The sequence below is a fragment of the Diabrotica undecimpunctata genome, chromosome 6, assembly GCF_040954645.1.
Source record: "Diabrotica undecimpunctata isolate CICGRU chromosome 6, icDiaUnde3, whole genome shotgun sequence".
NCBI classification, from domain to species: Eukaryota; Metazoa; Arthropoda; class Insecta; order Coleoptera; family Chrysomelidae; genus Diabrotica; species Diabrotica undecimpunctata.
In genome coordinates, this window is record NC_092808.1 from 151,656,902 (window position 1) to 151,675,703 (window position 18,802).

General features: G+C 34.2%; 1 protein-coding gene across 3 annotated transcripts in view; it reads left to right on the forward strand.

Annotated features, from left to right (window-relative positions):
• LOC140444123 (putative ferric-chelate reductase 1 homolog) overlaps window positions 1–18,802 on the forward strand; it is a 109,532-nt gene that overhangs the window by 82,875 nt on the left and 7,855 nt on the right. For all 3 annotated transcript variants that reach the window (XM_072535796.1, XM_072535795.1, XM_072535794.1), the window contains 8 exons: window positions 45–454; window positions 4,812–5,184; window positions 10,391–10,547; window positions 11,221–11,681; window positions 14,584–14,740; window positions 14,838–15,064; window positions 17,063–17,303; window positions 18,587–18,699. In XM_072535796.1, coding sequence (XP_072391897.1) covers window positions 54–454; window positions 4,812–5,184; window positions 10,391–10,547; window positions 11,221–11,681; window positions 14,584–14,740; window positions 14,838–15,064; window positions 17,063–17,303; window positions 18,587–18,699 — 2,130 coding nt within the window. In that variant the 5' untranslated portion in view covers window positions 45–53. The remainder of the gene's footprint in view (window positions 1–44; window positions 455–4,811; window positions 5,185–10,390; window positions 10,548–11,220; window positions 11,682–14,583; window positions 14,741–14,837; window positions 15,065–17,062; window positions 17,304–18,586; window positions 18,700–18,802) is intronic.

The following is an 18,802-nucleotide window of genomic DNA, read 5'->3' on the forward strand; positions in this document are numbered from 1 at the left end:
TTAACAGTTGTAGTAAAATATTTAATATATATCTTTTTTTTCAGAAATTTACAATGAAACTGCCGTTCCTACTATTCCTCATCTGCTCAACGCAAGCATTTCCCGACGGAGCACCGTCCTCAGCATGTAACTCCCTTACACCCTTCCACGGAGGTGGACTGGCAGCTCAAAAAGGACCGCCACAGTATTCCATCGTATCTCGACTGCAAAACGACGTGGTTCAACTCACCGTAGGCTCGACGCTAGGTCTTAAATTCCAGGGATTCTTAATACAAGGCCGAACGCCGAACGGAGAAATAGTGGGGACATTCCAATTGTCAGGAGGTACACCAGCACATGCTCTCGACTGTAGACACGCTGGAGATACCGCTACGCACAACAATCCGACTCCGAAAGACCATTTAGATCTCATTTGGGTGCCGCCTGTGGGATATGAGGGACCTATCATTTTTAAGTAAGTATAGTTTCCATAGTTTCATATCTTTCTATTGTAAAACAAGTGGATAACGTCCTTTAATTTGACCCAATCAAATGCCTTCTTAAGGTCCAGGAAACATATATATGCCGGTTTGTTGTATTCTAATGATTTCTCATACACTTGCCTCATTACAAATATAGCGTCAGTGCATGAACTTCCCTACCTAAAAATGGCTAAATTGGAGTAGATATTGGAGGACGAATGTAATCTTTTCAGTACAAGTTCATAATTTGACATATGTGACTGACTGTATGACCAATGACCCCAGACAAGTATTAAAGTTGTAATCTATAAACTTCCCAAATTATATTTTACACAACATTCTACTATTATATCTTTTTTTTTGTGTAAAATTACCTGCTTAAACTCTTTAATTTCCTGGTACATTTTAACTACAAGTTAATTAAAGCATTTCCTATTGAGCCGTTAGAAATAAAATGTAATTTATTTTCTGCGATTAAGATTTTCGTAATGGTAAAGCGTATCGGATTTTTATCTTTCCACGTATTGTGATTTTTCTGCTACTTTAGCGGAGTAATTGAGTGTGGTAAATGACCGTCTGGTTCATTGATCTGCGGGAAGATTAATAGCAACATTTTTAAATAGTTAAATTGTAGATATGTAATCTGTAATCTTTATCAGTTAGCTAAAGTAATTTATAACTAAGTGATATTTTCTACCCATGGCAAAACACCTTTTTGTTTCTGATAAGTTAGTTTTAGGAAAAAGTCAATACTTTTTTCTGTAGGGCAAAAATAAATTTTCAAAATTTTGTAAAAGTTCTTATTTTTCTAGTCGCTTTAGTTACAACTTTCAAGATTTGTATGTTGGCTTAAGATTGTCCATTTTTAATGTTTGCATAGAGTAAGAGAATATTTGAAGGTGATATTTTGACATATTGCTTTATTAACCTTTCTTAATGAAATGAAAAAATATGCAAAGATAAAACATTTAAAAGTATTTATTAGATTAAAGATCTTAGGCGCTATTCTCTATTTTTCTGTGGTATAATATATTCGTATTTTTTCTTTTCTCGATATTTTTTTTTCACTTTAATAATCTGGCTAGAAAGAGCTAAAATCATCAACAATATCAAATATGTACTACATTTATCATAAAAGGCCAATATGCTTTCATTACCTCTTATTTCCATTTTTTGTTTGTTTTTTTTTTCATATTCTTTGACCTTTTTCACTATTTTTTTTATATATTCTTAAGATTTTAGGTTTTAAAAATTTCTTTTCGCAATTCTGCATTTTTTGCGTTATTAGAACTAAATCGTTCACGTATGCAACACATTGATTTGGTGGTAAATTGAGCCTTTTTGTGTGAATTTCATTTTCTCTTTTTTCAAGATAAGATTGAAGAATATGGTGGATAGTTTTATCTCCATGTCCCACTTTGTGTATAGCAAAACTTTTTAGATATGCCCGTGTTTCATTTAATAAGCATTGAGTTAGCTGTATAATTTTTCTTGGGGATCAAAAACATTCCAATAAACCTATAAGCTTTAATCTAATGACTTTGACGTGGTGTCACAAGCGTACTTAAAATCGATAAAGAGCTTATTCAATGTTTGCTGAATTATAAAGATTTGATCTGTTATCGACCACCTGGTGTAAAACCTGTATGACACTCCCCTATGCATCTTTTTGCTTGATGGTTTGGTCTATTTCTTATAACTAGCGCCAACATTTTGTATACCGTGTCCTGCAAAGTTATTCCTATATAATTTCCACATTCTTTAATATCGCCCTTCTTATACATTAGGCATAAAATAGTTGCTTTCCACTAAAGTAAAGTTCAGGTGGACCTATCGACGACCTACCGGACGATCAAACTAGGTGGAAATAAAATTATCCAGGCTTTGGCCACGCTTTTCACCGAATGCATCTACCAAGGAAAAACTCGCTTCTCAATGGAATAATGCAGTCATTATTTTATTACAAACAAGAAGATATAACAGATCTAAAAACTACCATCCTATCAGTTTGCTTTCACGCATATATAAACTTTTCACAAAAATTATCAAAAAAAGACTGGACACTGAATTAGACTTCTATCACCCTAAAGAACAAGCTGGATTTAGATCGGGATACAGCACTAAAGACCATTTACTAGTGATAAAGAACCTGATAGAGAAGTCTGTAGAATACAACAAACTATTAGCACTGATATTTGTCGACTACAAGAAAGCATTCGATACCATAAGCTATCAGAAAATGTTAAGGGCATTGACAGAATGCCGAGCAGACTATCGCTACACTAACATAATCAAATACATCTACCAAAATACCACAGCTAGCGTAAGACTATCTGAACAAGAAACAAATAAATTCTGTATACAGCGAGAAGTACGCCAAGGAGATACAGTCTCTCCAAAGCTATTCATGACGCTTTTAGAACATACTTGTGAGAAGGCACATGTAAACGAGCATGGTATCAACATAAATGGAGAGAATCTCAGTCATTTCAGATTTGTAGATGACATCGTTTTTATAGCCGATAGTATGGATGTTGCAATAATTTTTGAAAAATTGTATTACGCTTTCTTGGAGTTTGAACTTAAGATTAATATGAACAAGACGCAAATAATGACTAATCCGGTGCTAAATCGAAATATTGCTGTTGATGTCATCATATAAGTACTTAGGACATGAAATTCTGTTGGGCAGAAATAACCAGATATGTGAGCTCCCACGTCGCATAGGATTTGCCTGAGCAGCTTTGGTAAAGGTGTTAAAATGCAGAAATGGAGGAAATATAGAGGAAGATCTGACCATCATACAAGAAACAGTGAGAGAAATAAAAGAACAATACCTGAAGAAAGATACAGAGAAACGGAAATCGTGGATGACTGATGAAATACTTGAACTTATGGATCAGAGAAAAAAAACAAAGAAAATGTTCAAGAATATAAGAGAATTCATACCATCGTCAGAAGAAAAATAAGAGAAGCCAAAGAGAAACAAAAAACAGAACAATGTCAAGAAATAGAGGACTATCAGAGTCGATATGATAACTTCCAATGTTCATCGAAAAGTGAAAAAAGTAGCTGGAAAGTTCCGAAAACGCAACAGAAGAAAAACAACAGATGATGAAGGCAATCTTGCCATAACCAAAGAAGATAAAAAGAAAGTATGGGAAGAATACTTAGAGAAACTTTTTCATGACTTTAGAACAGTACAAGAGGATGTACACAGATGTAGAACAGTACAGTCAGACAAATGAAGGATGGAAAGGCACCGGGACTTGATGAAATTCCTGCATGACTGCTGAAGCTATTAGACGCAGAACAAATAAAAATAATAACTGAAATATTTAATGAAATATATAAGGCCGGAAAAATACCAGTAGAATGGCTCAAATCGGAGTTCGTACCATTGCCCAAAAAACCAGGAACAAAAATTTGTGAAGACTATAGAACCATAAGCGTAATGAGTCAGCTGCTGAAGCTGTTTCTAAAAGTCATCCACAAAAGAATCTACCGGAACAATTTGTTCCGTAACACGGACCGAGCATGTAACAAACAAAGAAGTCATGAGAAGAGTCAACAAAAGAATGGAAATATTGGAAACCATCAAGACACGAAAGCTGCAATACCTGGGGCATGTTATGTGTAATAAAAAATACAACATACTTTAATTACTTATACAAGAGAAAATACAGGTCAAGGAAAGTGTAGGAAGGAGAAGAATCTCATGGTTGCGTAACTTGAGGGAATGGTACGGATGCACATCAATCGAACTATTCAGAGCGGCAGCATCTAACATCAGAATAGCCATGATGATTGCCAAACTCTATCGCGGAGATGACACGTAAAGAAGAGGAAGTAGGTAGGGTTTTCAGGTCGCGCAAATGCCCTTAACATGACTTACAACCATTTACGTAGCCGGGACCAATGCGACGGCTCACGTTTTCTTCAAAGTATGGTTCTTTTATTCATTTTTTATTTATAAATTTCGTTCAAGTTTTGACTCTTTCTCACTTTAGTATTTCTCCACCAAAAACAAAATATATAAAAAAATATGGTTGCAAATGTACCAGGAGTCCAAGACCAAGACCTGATAAGACCGAAAACGTTTTGTATTTCCTTTTAATATAATTTTTTTTTGATAAAAAATTTACAATAAAAAAGTTTTTATACTTGCTTTTCAGTTTTTTAATTATTGTGTACAGCCAACCATTGGAAACGTTTCTTTAGTGATTTTTTTAAATAAAAAATAAATAATAAGTGAAACCGAAGACAAAAAATAATAAAAAATTAATTAAAACATAGAAATTTAGATTTTACAACCTAGTAAGATTTTTATAATTGTATTATTTTTTCTAGTTCAACAATAGCTCAAGATTATAGTACCTTCTGGGTGGGCATCCAATCCCAACCAGTCCAGATCCGTAAAAGATCTGTTCCTGCCGATTCATTCTACAGCGGTTGTGGTGTGACCAAATATTGTTACGGAGCCCCCATCGATTGTGTAAGTAGCCAAAACTGCAAGGTGGCTGTTGCAATAACTTCCGTTGGAGATGCTTTTGACTTTGAGATGAAAGCCAATGGGAACCCGGTGTGGATGGGAGTGGGATTGTCGGATGATGATAAAATGGGAGACGACTCCGTTGTGGAGTGCGTCAAGGAAGATGGAAGGGTCAATGCTTATATGTCTTGGACAGGACGGGCTCCTTTTAGAGCTACAAGATTGGATAATGTAAGTATTTTTTGTTATTGATATTTAGTCTTAAATCCCATTGATTTTTAGTCTTACCTTACCTGCGTTTTTATTATTAGGCTTAAAGAAATGGATTCCTAGTATTTCTTGGTGTTAACTTGTCTTAGTATTAAATTATTTGTTCTTGGAGCCACTCATGACATTCTAAACATTCGCCTCAAAAAGGACATCTCAAACTTATCTATGAGTCTTTTATCTTTCCATTTAAGAGTGCAGCACTTGACAATATTTAGAGCAACTGGAAACAGCAAGGGTATTACCGAGTCAATTTTGGTGTTTTGGTGTCTGTTGGCGTTTTTTCTCAGCAATTTCTGATTGCTCTATTTTTCAGTGCACTTCTCCATCTTGTCAAATTTTCTGTTATAATCGCAAGCCACAGTTTTGATCACAGACAACAGTAAGGGTCAGTTCTACATCGACTTAATGTGTTTTTTGTGGTTCGTGCGTTTTTCTCACAGTCGAATAATTTATTGTATAACATTTTTTCCTGATATTATTAAAGATATTATTTAATAATACGCACATAATAATTCTTATTTTGTACACATACATTATCCGTGATTAAAAATGTTTTCTTTCATAAGAGTCTCGCCCCTTTATCAGCGATAGCAATCATATATGTGATTCTAATCTTATATGAAACAGACTGTAAATCATTAATCAATGTTCGATGCTTATCAGATAGATACTTGCCTATTTAAGTATATGATACATAAAAAATATACTCTTCTTGTTTTCTAAGGTTTTTGATTCGAATTTTTTATAATATTCACTGGTATTTCTATTTAATTTAAGAATCTTTTCTTATTTTTATTTTGCTAAATATTTGCTAAATTCCCTAATGTATTCAGATGTTTTCAAATTGTTTAAAGCTAGCGTGTTGTAAAGCATGTGCTCCTTAACCGTAATCATATATCATACATTAATACATCATTGCAACAAGCGATAGGTCAGAATATGGATAAAATGATCATACATAATAGACATTACATCCTAAGTTATTAACATGAACGACAATGTTTTTCAAAGATCTGAGAATATCATTAGCTTTTAATATCCATTTAACATACATATTATCATTTTTATAATGGCAATAACTTGAATTCGTTCATTATATTTCGGATTTCATTTGGATTTTCCTCGGGTTTTACAAAGACAGAGTCTATTCCGCTATCATGCAGTCGTCACGCTGTATGGTATGTCATGATGATCGTAGTAGGATCGAAAGGCTGCATGATAGGTGCCTCCAAGCATTTAGTTTTAATTTTCTCATTTTTCGGTGTATTTTCACTATTTCCTATTTCTTGTAATGGATTTGTCTTTATATTTCTTCATGCCGTTATTTTTATACTGCTATTTTTATCATCAATATTATCATTTTGGCTTTACAACCCTGCGTGGATCCTAGCTTCAGGAGCTAGGAAGTTGTATCACCTACTCCACACTCCATTGTCATTCACTGCTCCATAGATTCGCCGTAGTACTTTTCTTTCGAAACACTCTAACATGTTTTCATTACTTTTTGTTAGACTCCAGGTGTCTGAACCATATGTTAGGACTGGGCGTATTATTGTTTTGTAGAGTTTTATTTTTGTATTTCTCGATATAATTGTGGATTTAAGGAGAATATTGAGCCCAAAATAGCATCTATTGGCCATGCCAATTCTGCGTTTATCTCTGCGGTAGTATTATTATTTTCAGTGTTAAGGAGCGCTCTCAGGTATACAAATTCGTTCATTGCTTCGAAGACGTTGTTTTCTATAACGAGTGGTCTTTGGATTTGTGATTGCGTGATTACTTTCATATACTACGTTTTGTTGATGTTTATTATTCTTCTTCTTCTCATTGCGCCGTCTCCTTTCGAAGGTTGGCGATCCAAATGGCAATTGTAGTTTTGGAAACTGCTGCGCGAAAGATCTCTGCGGATGAGCGGTCGAACCATCTCCTCAGGTCTTTCAGCCACGAGTTCTGGCGTCTTCCTACTGATCTTTTGCCCTGTACTTTTCCTTCCAGTATAACTTGAAGTAATTCATATCTTTCGCCTCTCAGCATATGACCCAAGTATTGCATTTTCCTCTCTTTGATTATTCTTAGTAATTCTTTTTGTTTACACATGCGACGAAGTACCTCAACATTAGTAACTCTTTGTACCCATGGAATCCTCAACATTCGTCTGTATATATACATCTCAAAGGCATTTATTCTTTTTTCTACTTCAGAGTCCATTGTCCAACTTTCACAGCCATACAGTAAGACAGAAAAAACGTAACATCTGATCATTCGGATTCTAAGCTGTAGACTAAGGTCTGATCTTGTAAAAAATGTTTTAATCCTCATGAATGTTTTCCTTGCTTGTTCGATTCTTGACAGGATTTCTTTTTTTGGATTACACTGACTATTTATATTTGTTCCCAAATATTTTATGGAATTTACCTGTTCTATTATTTGACCCTTGGCATACACCTGTACGTTTATTGGTGTCTTTGAAAATACTAAAGTTTTAGTTTTGGAAACGTTTAGATGTAAACCGAACATTTCGCTGTGGTGAACTACCGCATTTATTATATTTTGTAGTTCTTGTGCGTTGCTTGCTATTAAGACGGTATCATCAGCATATCTGATGTTGTCTATGCTGATTCCGTTAATCTTAATTCCGCCTTGGACCTCGTCTAATGCTTCTCTGAATATAGACTCCGAATACAAATTAAAGAGTAGCGGTGATAAGACGCAACCCTGTCTCACTCCTCGTCGGATTTGTATGTCTTCGGATGTTGTGTGCTCTATTTCAATTGTTGCCGTTTGATGCCAGTATAGTTCTGAGATAATTCGCAAGTCTTGTTCGTCAACTCCAGTTGTTCTCAGAATTTCGATCATCTTTTGATGGTTAACGCAGTCAAATGCTTTTCGATAGTCAATAAAACATGCATATACATTCACATTCATGTCTTTGCATCGTTGCGTTAACACATTTAAAGCAAAAAGAGCCTCTCGTGTTCCCAATCCGTTTCGAAATCCGAATTGAGTGTCACTCATCTGGAACTCGCACTTCTTGTAAATTCGTGTATGGATAATTCTGAGAAAAGTTTTAAGGACATGAGACATCAAGCTTAATATTCGATAATCATCGCATTGTGAGGAATTCGATTTTTTTGGTAATGCTACGAATGTTGATTTTAGCCAGTCTGTTGGTATTTTACCTGTGTCATATATCTTATTGAATAGTGCTGTTATTAAATCTAGGCTTTTACTTTCGTTATCTGCAATTAGTTTAAGTATTTCGACATTGATATTGTCTGGACCGGTGGCTTTTCCATCTTTCTGAGATTTTACTGCATGAATCACTTCTTCTTTGGTTATTTCTGGGCCTTTTTCATTTATTCGATTATCTGTGGATGGTGGACAACAAGGTCTATTGTCGTCAAAAAGAGTTTGTATGTATTCTTTCCATCTGTCTAGTTTGTCTTCTGTACCCATAATTATTTCGTTATTATCATTTTTTAATATTGTTGCTTTTATGAATATTAAAGGTGTCGTATTTTTCCTGAAGTTGTTTGATTTCTAGGCATTTTGTTGACATCCAGTTTTCTTTCGCCTCCCTGCACTTTTTTCTAATGATTTTGTTGATTCGCTTGTATTCTATTGGGCTTGTTTTATGTTTTCGTCTTACGTCCATGAGGTCCATGATCTCTTGCGTTATCCATTCTTGTTTTTTGTTGTGTTTTATGAACCCGATGTCTTCTTCTTGTATCTTTGTTATTTTTGTTTTTAGAGCAGTCCATGTTACTTCAATTTCTGTCTGTACCAAGCTTTCGATCGTTTTTATTTCTTCCTCAAGCTTGATACTGTTTATTATTAAACCCATTTTTTTGGCTGATTTTTTTAATGCTACATACGCGTCTTGTACGGCGTTTCCGATCTGCCAACAATATTGATATCATCAGCATAGGCCAGGATTTGCACTGATTTATTATATACCGAACCAGTGGTTGTGATTTGTCACATACGTATTACTTTTTCCAGAGCCAGATTTAACAGTATACAGGAGAGAGGGTCTTCCTCGCGCAGGCCTTTATTTGTTTTTAAAGGTTCAAACAGCTCCCCTTCAATTCGTACTCTACATTAAACTTTTTTAAGAGTTAGTTTTCTTAAATTTACTAACTGATTTGGTATTCCTAGCCCTTTCATTGCTTTGAACATTTCTCATTTATTCACAGGTCCTCTGAGAGTCGTAGGCTGCTTTGTAGTCTATAAATATGCGATAAGTATCAATGCCATATTCAAGTGTTTTGTCCAAAATTTCTTTCAGGGTTGCAATCTGATGAATTGTCGATTTACCACCTCTGAAACCAGCCTGGTATTTTCCTATTACCCGTTCTGCATATGGTGCCATACGGTGACATAGTACTGTGGAAAACATTTTATACACTGCATTTCGAAGCGTAATTGCTCTGTCGTTAAAGCATTTAAAGATATCTCCTTTTATGTGTATGGTGCAAAGTATTCTAATATTCCAATTGTTGGGGAGGGATTTCCGTGTCCATATTTCTTTTATAAGCTGCTGTAATGCCATAATGGTATCATGGCCACCTTTTTTATATAGTTCAGCTGGAAGATTATCTATTCCGGGTGATTTGTTTCCGGCTAGTTTTTTAATTGCATCTTTAACTTCAAGAATCGTTGGTGGTTCGTATTGGTGGATAATTTGTATCATCTTCCTTTAAGTTACCTGTTATTTTAACCTATTCTACGTATGTTGTATATTTTCTTAACGTGTTTGGTCATCCTCTTAATTGATTTATACTACTTTCTTCTTCTTGTAGTTCCTTCTCCTATCGGAGGTTGGCTATCATCACAGCTATCCGTACCTTATTGGCGCCTGCTCTAAAAAGATCTACTGAGCTGCAACTATACCACTCTCTTAGGTTTCTTAACCAGGAAATTCTTCGTCTTCCTATTGATCTTTTACCCTTGATTTTACCTTGCATTATGAGCCTTAATATCTCATATTTCGCATCTCTGGTAATGTGGCCTAAATATTCCAGTTTTCCTGTTTTGATGTGCTTTATGTCTTTATACTACTTTATACTGTAACAATTAATAAAATCTTTTACATAAAAAAAGTTAATGTGTCTCTTTTATTAGTTCATACATGCTCAGTGCGAATAATTACAATTTTCTTTTGCAGCCCCAACTGGGAATCAATCTTCTCAACGCAAGCGTTAATGGAGAAGAATTTTATTGTAAAGTTCGACGCGACACCGTTACCAATGTAAAAGGAAACATTTTCGACCTCAGAAAGAATTCTTTCCATGTATTAGTTGCTGCTGGAAGCGATCTTAAAAGTAAGGTTTAATTTTTTTTAATTTACATAATGTATCTCTTCTTTTAATTACGATCTTCACTTTAAGTGTTCCCTCCTGAAATTTATTTGCATATATATATATATATATATATATATATATATATATATATATATATATATATATATATATATATATATAAACTACAACTTTTAAAATATGACGTTAAATCTATAATGCCACACTTCTACAAATTTATATACTTTGTTGATAAAAATAAATCACAAACCTAATTAACATGTTGTTCTAAAGCTATTTTCTTGTGGAATTTTAAAGTAATTAGTATTTAAATGGGAATAAGCCACAATTAAAGGTTAAAGTAAGTTTATTGACGTTTTAATTTCCACTTCGGAGATCGTTCTCAAAATACAAACATTAGTAAATTGAAACGTAAATAAACGTACTTTAACTTTTAATTGTAGATTATTCTCATTTAAATAGTAATTACTAATTAAAATGATTGTATATTTGACACATAATTTCTATTTTAAGAATGACTTACGATGTGGAAATCGAAACGTAAACTATAACGTAATTTCAATTAAAATTGTTGTTTATTTACATGAATGCTTGTAGATATCAACAAACTTTTACAAGAAAATAGTTTTACAACCATATCTATAAGTTTACTAATAAACAAAATAATTTGTTGCAGCTGGATCAGTTGGTTTCCACAACCTAGCATTCCTCGCCAGCCCTGATCCCCAAGTCCTTTCACCCAACTCCCAATCCATATTCAACAACCGACCACCAACAGAAACCACCACTCCCCCATATTTCTCTCCACCCGCATCCAAAGAACAGTCCTTCGAGTACGATCCCTTCTACAAAGGATGTGGAAATGACAAGCTCTGCTTCGGCCATCCCGTCAATTGCATCAATTCCGGAAACTGCATCGTTGCCACAGCTGTTACGGTTACTGGAGATAAGTATGATTTTGAGGTGAAATCTCGGGGAACCGAAAAGGGAACTCCCAAATGGGCAGGTGTAGGTCTATCACTCGACGCTAAAATGGGAGACGATTCCGTTATTGAATGTGTCAACGACGGCAACGGTTTGAAGGCTTACATGTCGTTTACTGCTGTTATGCCTTACAAAGCTACAAGATTGGACAATGTAAGTATTATATGTTCTAACAACTAACTTATGTTGTTCTCTTGATTTAAATTTGAAACTTAGTTTTACTGATTTACGACGAACCAAAATTAGGTTTAATTGACTACAGGAAGGCGTTTGATACAATAAACCATAATAAACACATAACAATCCGAAAAAAGCGGGCTTAGATGATAGATACTAAAAATTATCTATTGTATCTACTATAACTAAACTGACAACATAAAGTGAATGACCGATTGACAGAATATGAACTTGGCCTGATGAATCAATGCCCAATCCAATAGATCACATTTTAATAGTCAATAAAAACACAATAGATGAAAATTTATCAGCTACCAAGTAATTGGATATTTGTAAAAGAAAGAGCGGGATAGACGGGAGGAAAAAAAAGGAATTTCCCTCCCCAACAAGATTCAAAATTAAAGAAAAAAAAAATGTTGAAACAAACATAAAAATATATTACCTGACATGAAACTTAAACCACAGACAGATTCAACCTAACAAAAGGTATGAAAAGCCCTACACCCGCGGTACATACGATTCTTTGTTCTGTAGATTTGCTGGCTTTCATGTGTTTTGTTTTTATTTCGTTAATGTTTAGGCCTTTGTTTTGTGCCGCTATTTCTATCGCATTAACTGCTTCTATCATCTTTCTTTCGCTTCTAGCTATGATATCAACATCATCTGCAAATGCCAATCCTTGTACACTTTTTTTACTATTGTTTCTCTGGTGTTGACTTTTGACTCTCTAATTATTTTCTCTAATAAGGCACAATAAGGCATCTCCCTGTCGTAGACTCCTGTTCTCACATGGATTGTATCTGTTAGTGTGTTTTGAATTCGAATTTTGCTTTGTACCTTAAGTGTTTCTTTTACTATATTATTGAGTTGAGTTGGAATATTAAACTCTTTCAGTGCATGGATCACAAATTCCCGATGGATTCTATCATAGGCACTCTCAAAATCAATGAAAAGATGATGCGTATCTATAATAAATTCACTAGTCTTTTCCAAGATTTGCCTCAAGACGAAGATCTGATCTATTGTGGACTTCTGCCTGCAGAAACCACATTGATATCCCCCAATTATTTGTTCCGCATACAATCTCAATCGGTCATACACGGTTCAGTCTTGTGGCAATTGTTTATTATTCCATATGTTCACTATTAGTTCGTGTATCGCATTCAATAAGGAGTCTCCGCCTTCCTTTATTAATTATGCGCTAATGTTGTCTTATCCAGGTGACTTGTTGTTTTTCAGTCTGGGAACTGTTTCTTGCATTTTAGTAACTGAAGGGGGGGGGGGGTTTTCTCTGGTATCCATTTGATCCAGTATAATTCCATCATATAGTGGATTTTCGTTTTTTTCAAACTTTTCTTTGAAGAATTCTGTCCATATTTGTAGTATTTCACTCTGTTGAGTTACTATATCTATCTCCTTCTTTGTCTCTGCACATCATTGTTCTTGGTTTTAATTATTTTCTATGGTAGAATTGTATGGTTTCTGATGGTTTATTTAGTTCTTCCATTTCTTGGTGTTCTTTTTCTATGTGTTCTCTTTTCTTTCTGCGATGTATTTTCTTCTCTTCCCACCTTAGCATTCTATATTCCTCTTCTGCCTTTCGTGTTCTATGTCGTTGTTGTAGTCGTTGATATGCATTATTTTTCCCTCTCTGTTATGTTGCGATATGTTGTAAATCCATGGTCTCTTTGGCTGCGTCTTGTATGATGTTTTTCCACGCTTCCCATTCTCTGTTTATATCCTCTTGCTTTTGTCTGTTTTCTAGCCTTCCTTTTATATATTCTTTGTATTTTTTTGTTGTCTGCTAAGTTTTTATTTCACATTTTTCAATTTTGGACCCCTTTTATTTTTTAATATTTGAGATTCTAGCACTTATTCTACTTTCCACTAGGTAGTGACCCGAGTCTGCATTTGACGCTCGTCTGCTGCATACGTTTATTACGTCTGGGTGATGTCTAGAGTCAATAATAACATGATCAATCAAGTTTTTCTGTAACTCCATCTGGATATCTCCGCGTTCCCTTATGAATATTTTTTCGCTGGAAGCATGTGCTGGCAATGACCATGTTAAGGGAAGTTGCTAGATTTATTATTTTGATGCCATTGTCATTGGATACCTTGGTAGATTAGTCCTCATATATTATATAGGCTATTTCTCAAAGATTAGTATGTGTTTTTGCTTTGTCTACTACCCTTTTCCACTCTTTTAGTCGTGAATTTTTTTTCTCCAGTTTGCAATTTTTATCTTAGATATATTTTCTAGTAGTTCGTTCCCTATTATTTGTGGTCTTCGTTTTGGTCTGTGTATTATTGGTTTTCAGTTAGTTATCTTGTGAATTAGTGCGTCTTCTTCTCTTCGCAAAATTTATATATATGTTCAAACCATCTCAGTCTTTGTGCTTTATTAAATTTTACTATGTCTTTCCCTTCGGTTATATTTCTTATTTCATGCTTCATTAGTCATCTATATTCTCCTTGTTCTGTTTTTATTGGGCCGTGTATTCTTCTTAAAAGTTTTCTTTCAAATATTCTTAGTTTCTCTTCACATTTTTTTTGGAAGGCGCATTACTTCGGCTCCGTGTGCTATCACTGGTCTACTTGCGACTTAAAACTTCTTTTAGTAGTACAATAATAATTATCGTTTTGTTTCCTATTATCCTTCTTTTCTTGCTTCGTTCTCTATAGAATAGTATTTATATTTTGTTGTTTTTGCTATTATTGTATATTGATTAAATTTACTACTCTGGTCATACGTGTTTAAGGGTGCTAGGACTGATTCTTAACTCAACACATTTTTGTCGGAATTTTCTTCTCTTGTCGCACATGTTTGAAAACTATTGTTGAAATAAATAAATAATTTCATTTTTTTTGTTTTTAGCCACAACTTGGAATCGAACTTCTTAATTCAAGTATTGTTGACGACACGATTTACTGCAAAGTTAGACGAAATATAGTTACCAATGTAAGCGGAATAACATTTGACTTGGTGAATAATAGGTATAATTTGTTAGTTGCAACTGGATCCAAAATTAGCCGTAAGTATCTTTCAATCTCAATGTTAATATGCTAACAACGTTTTGTTTTACCCTCCAAAGCTTCTTCTCATTTAATTAACAATAAAAATGTTTTTAGCGACATCTGTAGGTTATCATGACCTCGGAGTTTTAGCAAGCGCTGATGCACTGGCATTAGCAGATACGGGAGAAGTAAAAGCAGCTTCCAAGTTGTTGATAAAATTACACGGATCGTTTATGTTGGTTGCATGGATTGGAACAGCTTCGCTGGGAATTATACTAGCCAGGTACTATCGACAGACGTGGGTTGGAACTACTATAATGGGAAAAGATATGTGGTTTGCGGTAAGTAATTTCCAATAATAAGAAAGTTTTAAGGCCATTCCAATGGTTTATTTTTTTTTAAATATAAATTCAAATTTTGCTTTAATTTAATCAATACAATATGTGAATATTGGACGGGAAAATTACTAAAGTTTGTTTTACTTATATTATTTATTATTTACAAAAGCACAAAAGGTCTTAAAGGTTAAGGGCTTAAATACATATATTACAAATACGTATATTACAAAACTTGTATCATATGAGCTGGCTTCTTGTCCAATCATGCTCCTTGCTTAGTAACTTGACTTATTGAACCAATATTTCCATCTTTACTGAGATCTTCCTTTACGCTATCAAATCATCTTTGTCTGAGACGTCTTTTCCTTCTATTTATAAATCGGCCCCATTTTATGATCATTTTTGGTATCCTCTAACTTTCCATTTTTATCACGTGCGCTTTCAATCTCACTCTCTATGCCTTTATGAAGCGAGTGATGCTTGGGTGGTTATACAGTTCTTCTGGCTCCCTGCTTGTTCGTCGGACCCAACCTTCCACCGTGTTTTTGCCTCCATATATAGCACCAAGCATAGTCCTTTCCTATCTTTTCAATTCCTCCATGTTTGCTTTTTTGATTGTTCTTAAATTACTACCATACGCCATTATGGGCTGTATTACCATTTTATATACCCTTAATATTTTTTTATTTAATACATATTCTAATTTCATTAGTGTTCTTAGGCTTTCCATCTTTTCATATCCTTTTGCCAATCTGGCATTCAGTTCCTGTTTTTCCTGATCTTTCCCGTCTATAATTACCCTCCAGATAAGTAAAATGGACCACTCTCTCGAAACTATATTCTCTTAATTTATTAGATATGAAAGTAAACTGTCTCTCTTCTTTTTGCTCTGTATTTCCGAGTATCATGTACTTTGACCTTTCCTGGTTCATTTCTAGATCAAAATATTTTGCCTTCTTTTCTAATCTTTTTATAACATTTCGTAATAATTTTCTTGTTTTTTTTAGGATAGTAATGATATCAGCAAAGGCCAGACATTGATATCTCTTGTTGAAGATGAATCCGGATCTTTTAACACGACTATTTCTTATTATTGATTCCAATACCAAATTAAAAAGCACCGTGGATAACGGATCTCCTTGTCTAAGATCTCTGTTTACTTCCAATTGATCCGATCAGAATCCTCTTCATACTACATGATTTCGTGTGCTATTCAGAGTGATTATTACTAATCCAACTAATATCACCAGGGAGCTCAGTGCTTCATACATTTTATTCCTTGTTATTATATCAAACGCTTGTTAAAAATCTATGAACATCGCATAAAGGGTTACCTTATGTTCATAGCAGGTAGTCTAGATTTCTTTTAGTGTAAAAATATGATATGTCATTGATCTATTAACTCTATAACCGGCTTGATATTCTCCTGGTTTATCTTCAGCAAATCTGTTCAGTCTCTCTCTTAGCATCCTGGCTAATACCTTGTAGCAAGTATCCAACAGAGCAACACCTTTGTAATTTTCACATGCCAATCTATCCTCCTTTTTGTATATAGGGCGTAATAAAGCTTTGGTTCAATCTTTAGGTACATTTTTTCTTCTCATATCTTCTGTTTAAGTGTTTAAGGTTGTACTTCCTTATATTACAGAATTCTTTAAGCAATTTTTATGATTTTATTTTGAATATATGTGAATATCCAAAACTTCTACTCGTACTGTACCTGCGTATCTGCTATCTTGCAGAGACTGCTTTTTTGCGACAAAGTAAAATTTGCCAAGTTGTACACACATATCTAAATGACTCTGCTTGCCTACTGAAATATCGTTCCGACATAAATCTATTTGTAAAAATATGTTAAATTACTTTATGCTAAATTATAAAGTTCTATTGATTACCCTTGTAGTATATTGTATTATATTTTGTTTGTTTATGCACCCCTTTAAAAGCCAGCTATAAAAGATTCATAAAGTTTTAAAACTAATTTTACGGTTTTTATTTTAGATGCATCGATTTTTCATGGTTTTGACGTGGTTGTTTACAATGGCAGCTTTTGTACTGATATTTGTCGAATTGAAGGCCTGGTCTCCAAACAATACTCACGCTATCTTGGGTACAGTTACTACGATTTTGTGCTTCTTCCAACCGATAGGAGCCTACTTCAGGCCGCATCCTGGAACGTCGAAAAGACCAATCTTTAACTGGGCTCATTGGTTGGTGGGTAATAGTGCGCATATTATAGCAAGTGAGTAATACTTATTAAATTTTTGATTATATTCATATTATACAAATAAACAAACAAATATCTGCTATGACTACCGGTTCTCTACTTTCCATAGGAACATTTTCTTTCAAATGTTCTTGACATCCTTGTGTGGCGAATCGTATTAACTTCAACGATATGATGATCAAAAAACGTCCAATTTTTTTAGGCAATTTTATTAACATAAATTAAAATATCTTTTAACATGAAATAATATTGAGGAAGCAAATATTAAGAACTGATGATATATGAAAAATGGAATGACAGAGAAGAGATGGGTTATTCATCATCATCATCACTGGCTCGACAACCCTTTTTGGGTCTTGGCCTGTTCCAGGATTCTTCTCCATTCTGATCTGTTTCGTGCTTTTTTTCTCCAGTTTTTTATTTTTAAGGTTGTTATATCATTTTCTATTTGTTCTAAGTATCTCAGTTTCGGTCTTCCTCTTGTTCTTTTTCCTACTGGCATCTGTTTGAATATTTTGTTGGGTATTTCGCCTTCTTCCATTCTTTTTACATGTCCTATCCAACGCAGCCGTCCTATTTTAATGAATGTTATAATATCCGGATCCTGGTATATTCCGGATGAGTTATTGAATAAGCAAATTTAACTATCAATCTAAATTCACATTTTAAAATAGTTTCACAGTTGTCAGACTTATATAAGCCAAATTTGTACTTGTCATGAAATTAAAGAGACATTTTAATGCAATTTAAAATAAAAAAAAACAAAATTGGGAATATCAAGGATAAAGTAACAGCATAGTCTATAAGTGGTTTTGGATTAAGCTCTAAATTAAGAACCTTATATGGAATATAACAGTTCAAATGTCCACCGCAGCTACGCTCGGTGGCGTGTATCTGAAATGTCCAGTTTTATATGACTCTGGCACGTAAATCAGGCTAAATTTAATTGATGGTATAGGTTATGTTGGCATTAAGAACGGCTGTAGATTATAGCTTATTCGCACAGACCTGTGACTGAAGAAAAAGTCTAACGGGTCAAATCATACAATCTCGATGGCCAGTTCACATCTTCTCCACATTAGATGACCATGCCCTCAAATTGCTCGTGCAGATTGTCCAATGTTGCATGAGCTGTATGGCAAGTAGAGGCATCCTGCTAAAACTACTCCTACATACAAGCTAGAACGGGCATAGTTACATAAAAAACAGGAATTATTAAGACACTTCCAAAACGAAAAAAAAAAAAAAAAATTGAATTACATTGAATACACAGGTAGTGATTATGTATATTGTTTTAGTTGTTACATTGTTCTTTGCGGTTGGACAGACAAAAGCAGAGTTACCCGAACAAGTGGAATATATCCTTGTAGCCTACGTGGTAGTACACGTGGTGGCACATTTATTGTTGTCGGTAAGTATAATTATTTTAAGTATAATTACAAGATTTAACTATATTCTTCCACAATACTCTCTCATTGTGGATACTTTAAGTGGTTTTCTTTCTGCTGTTTAGG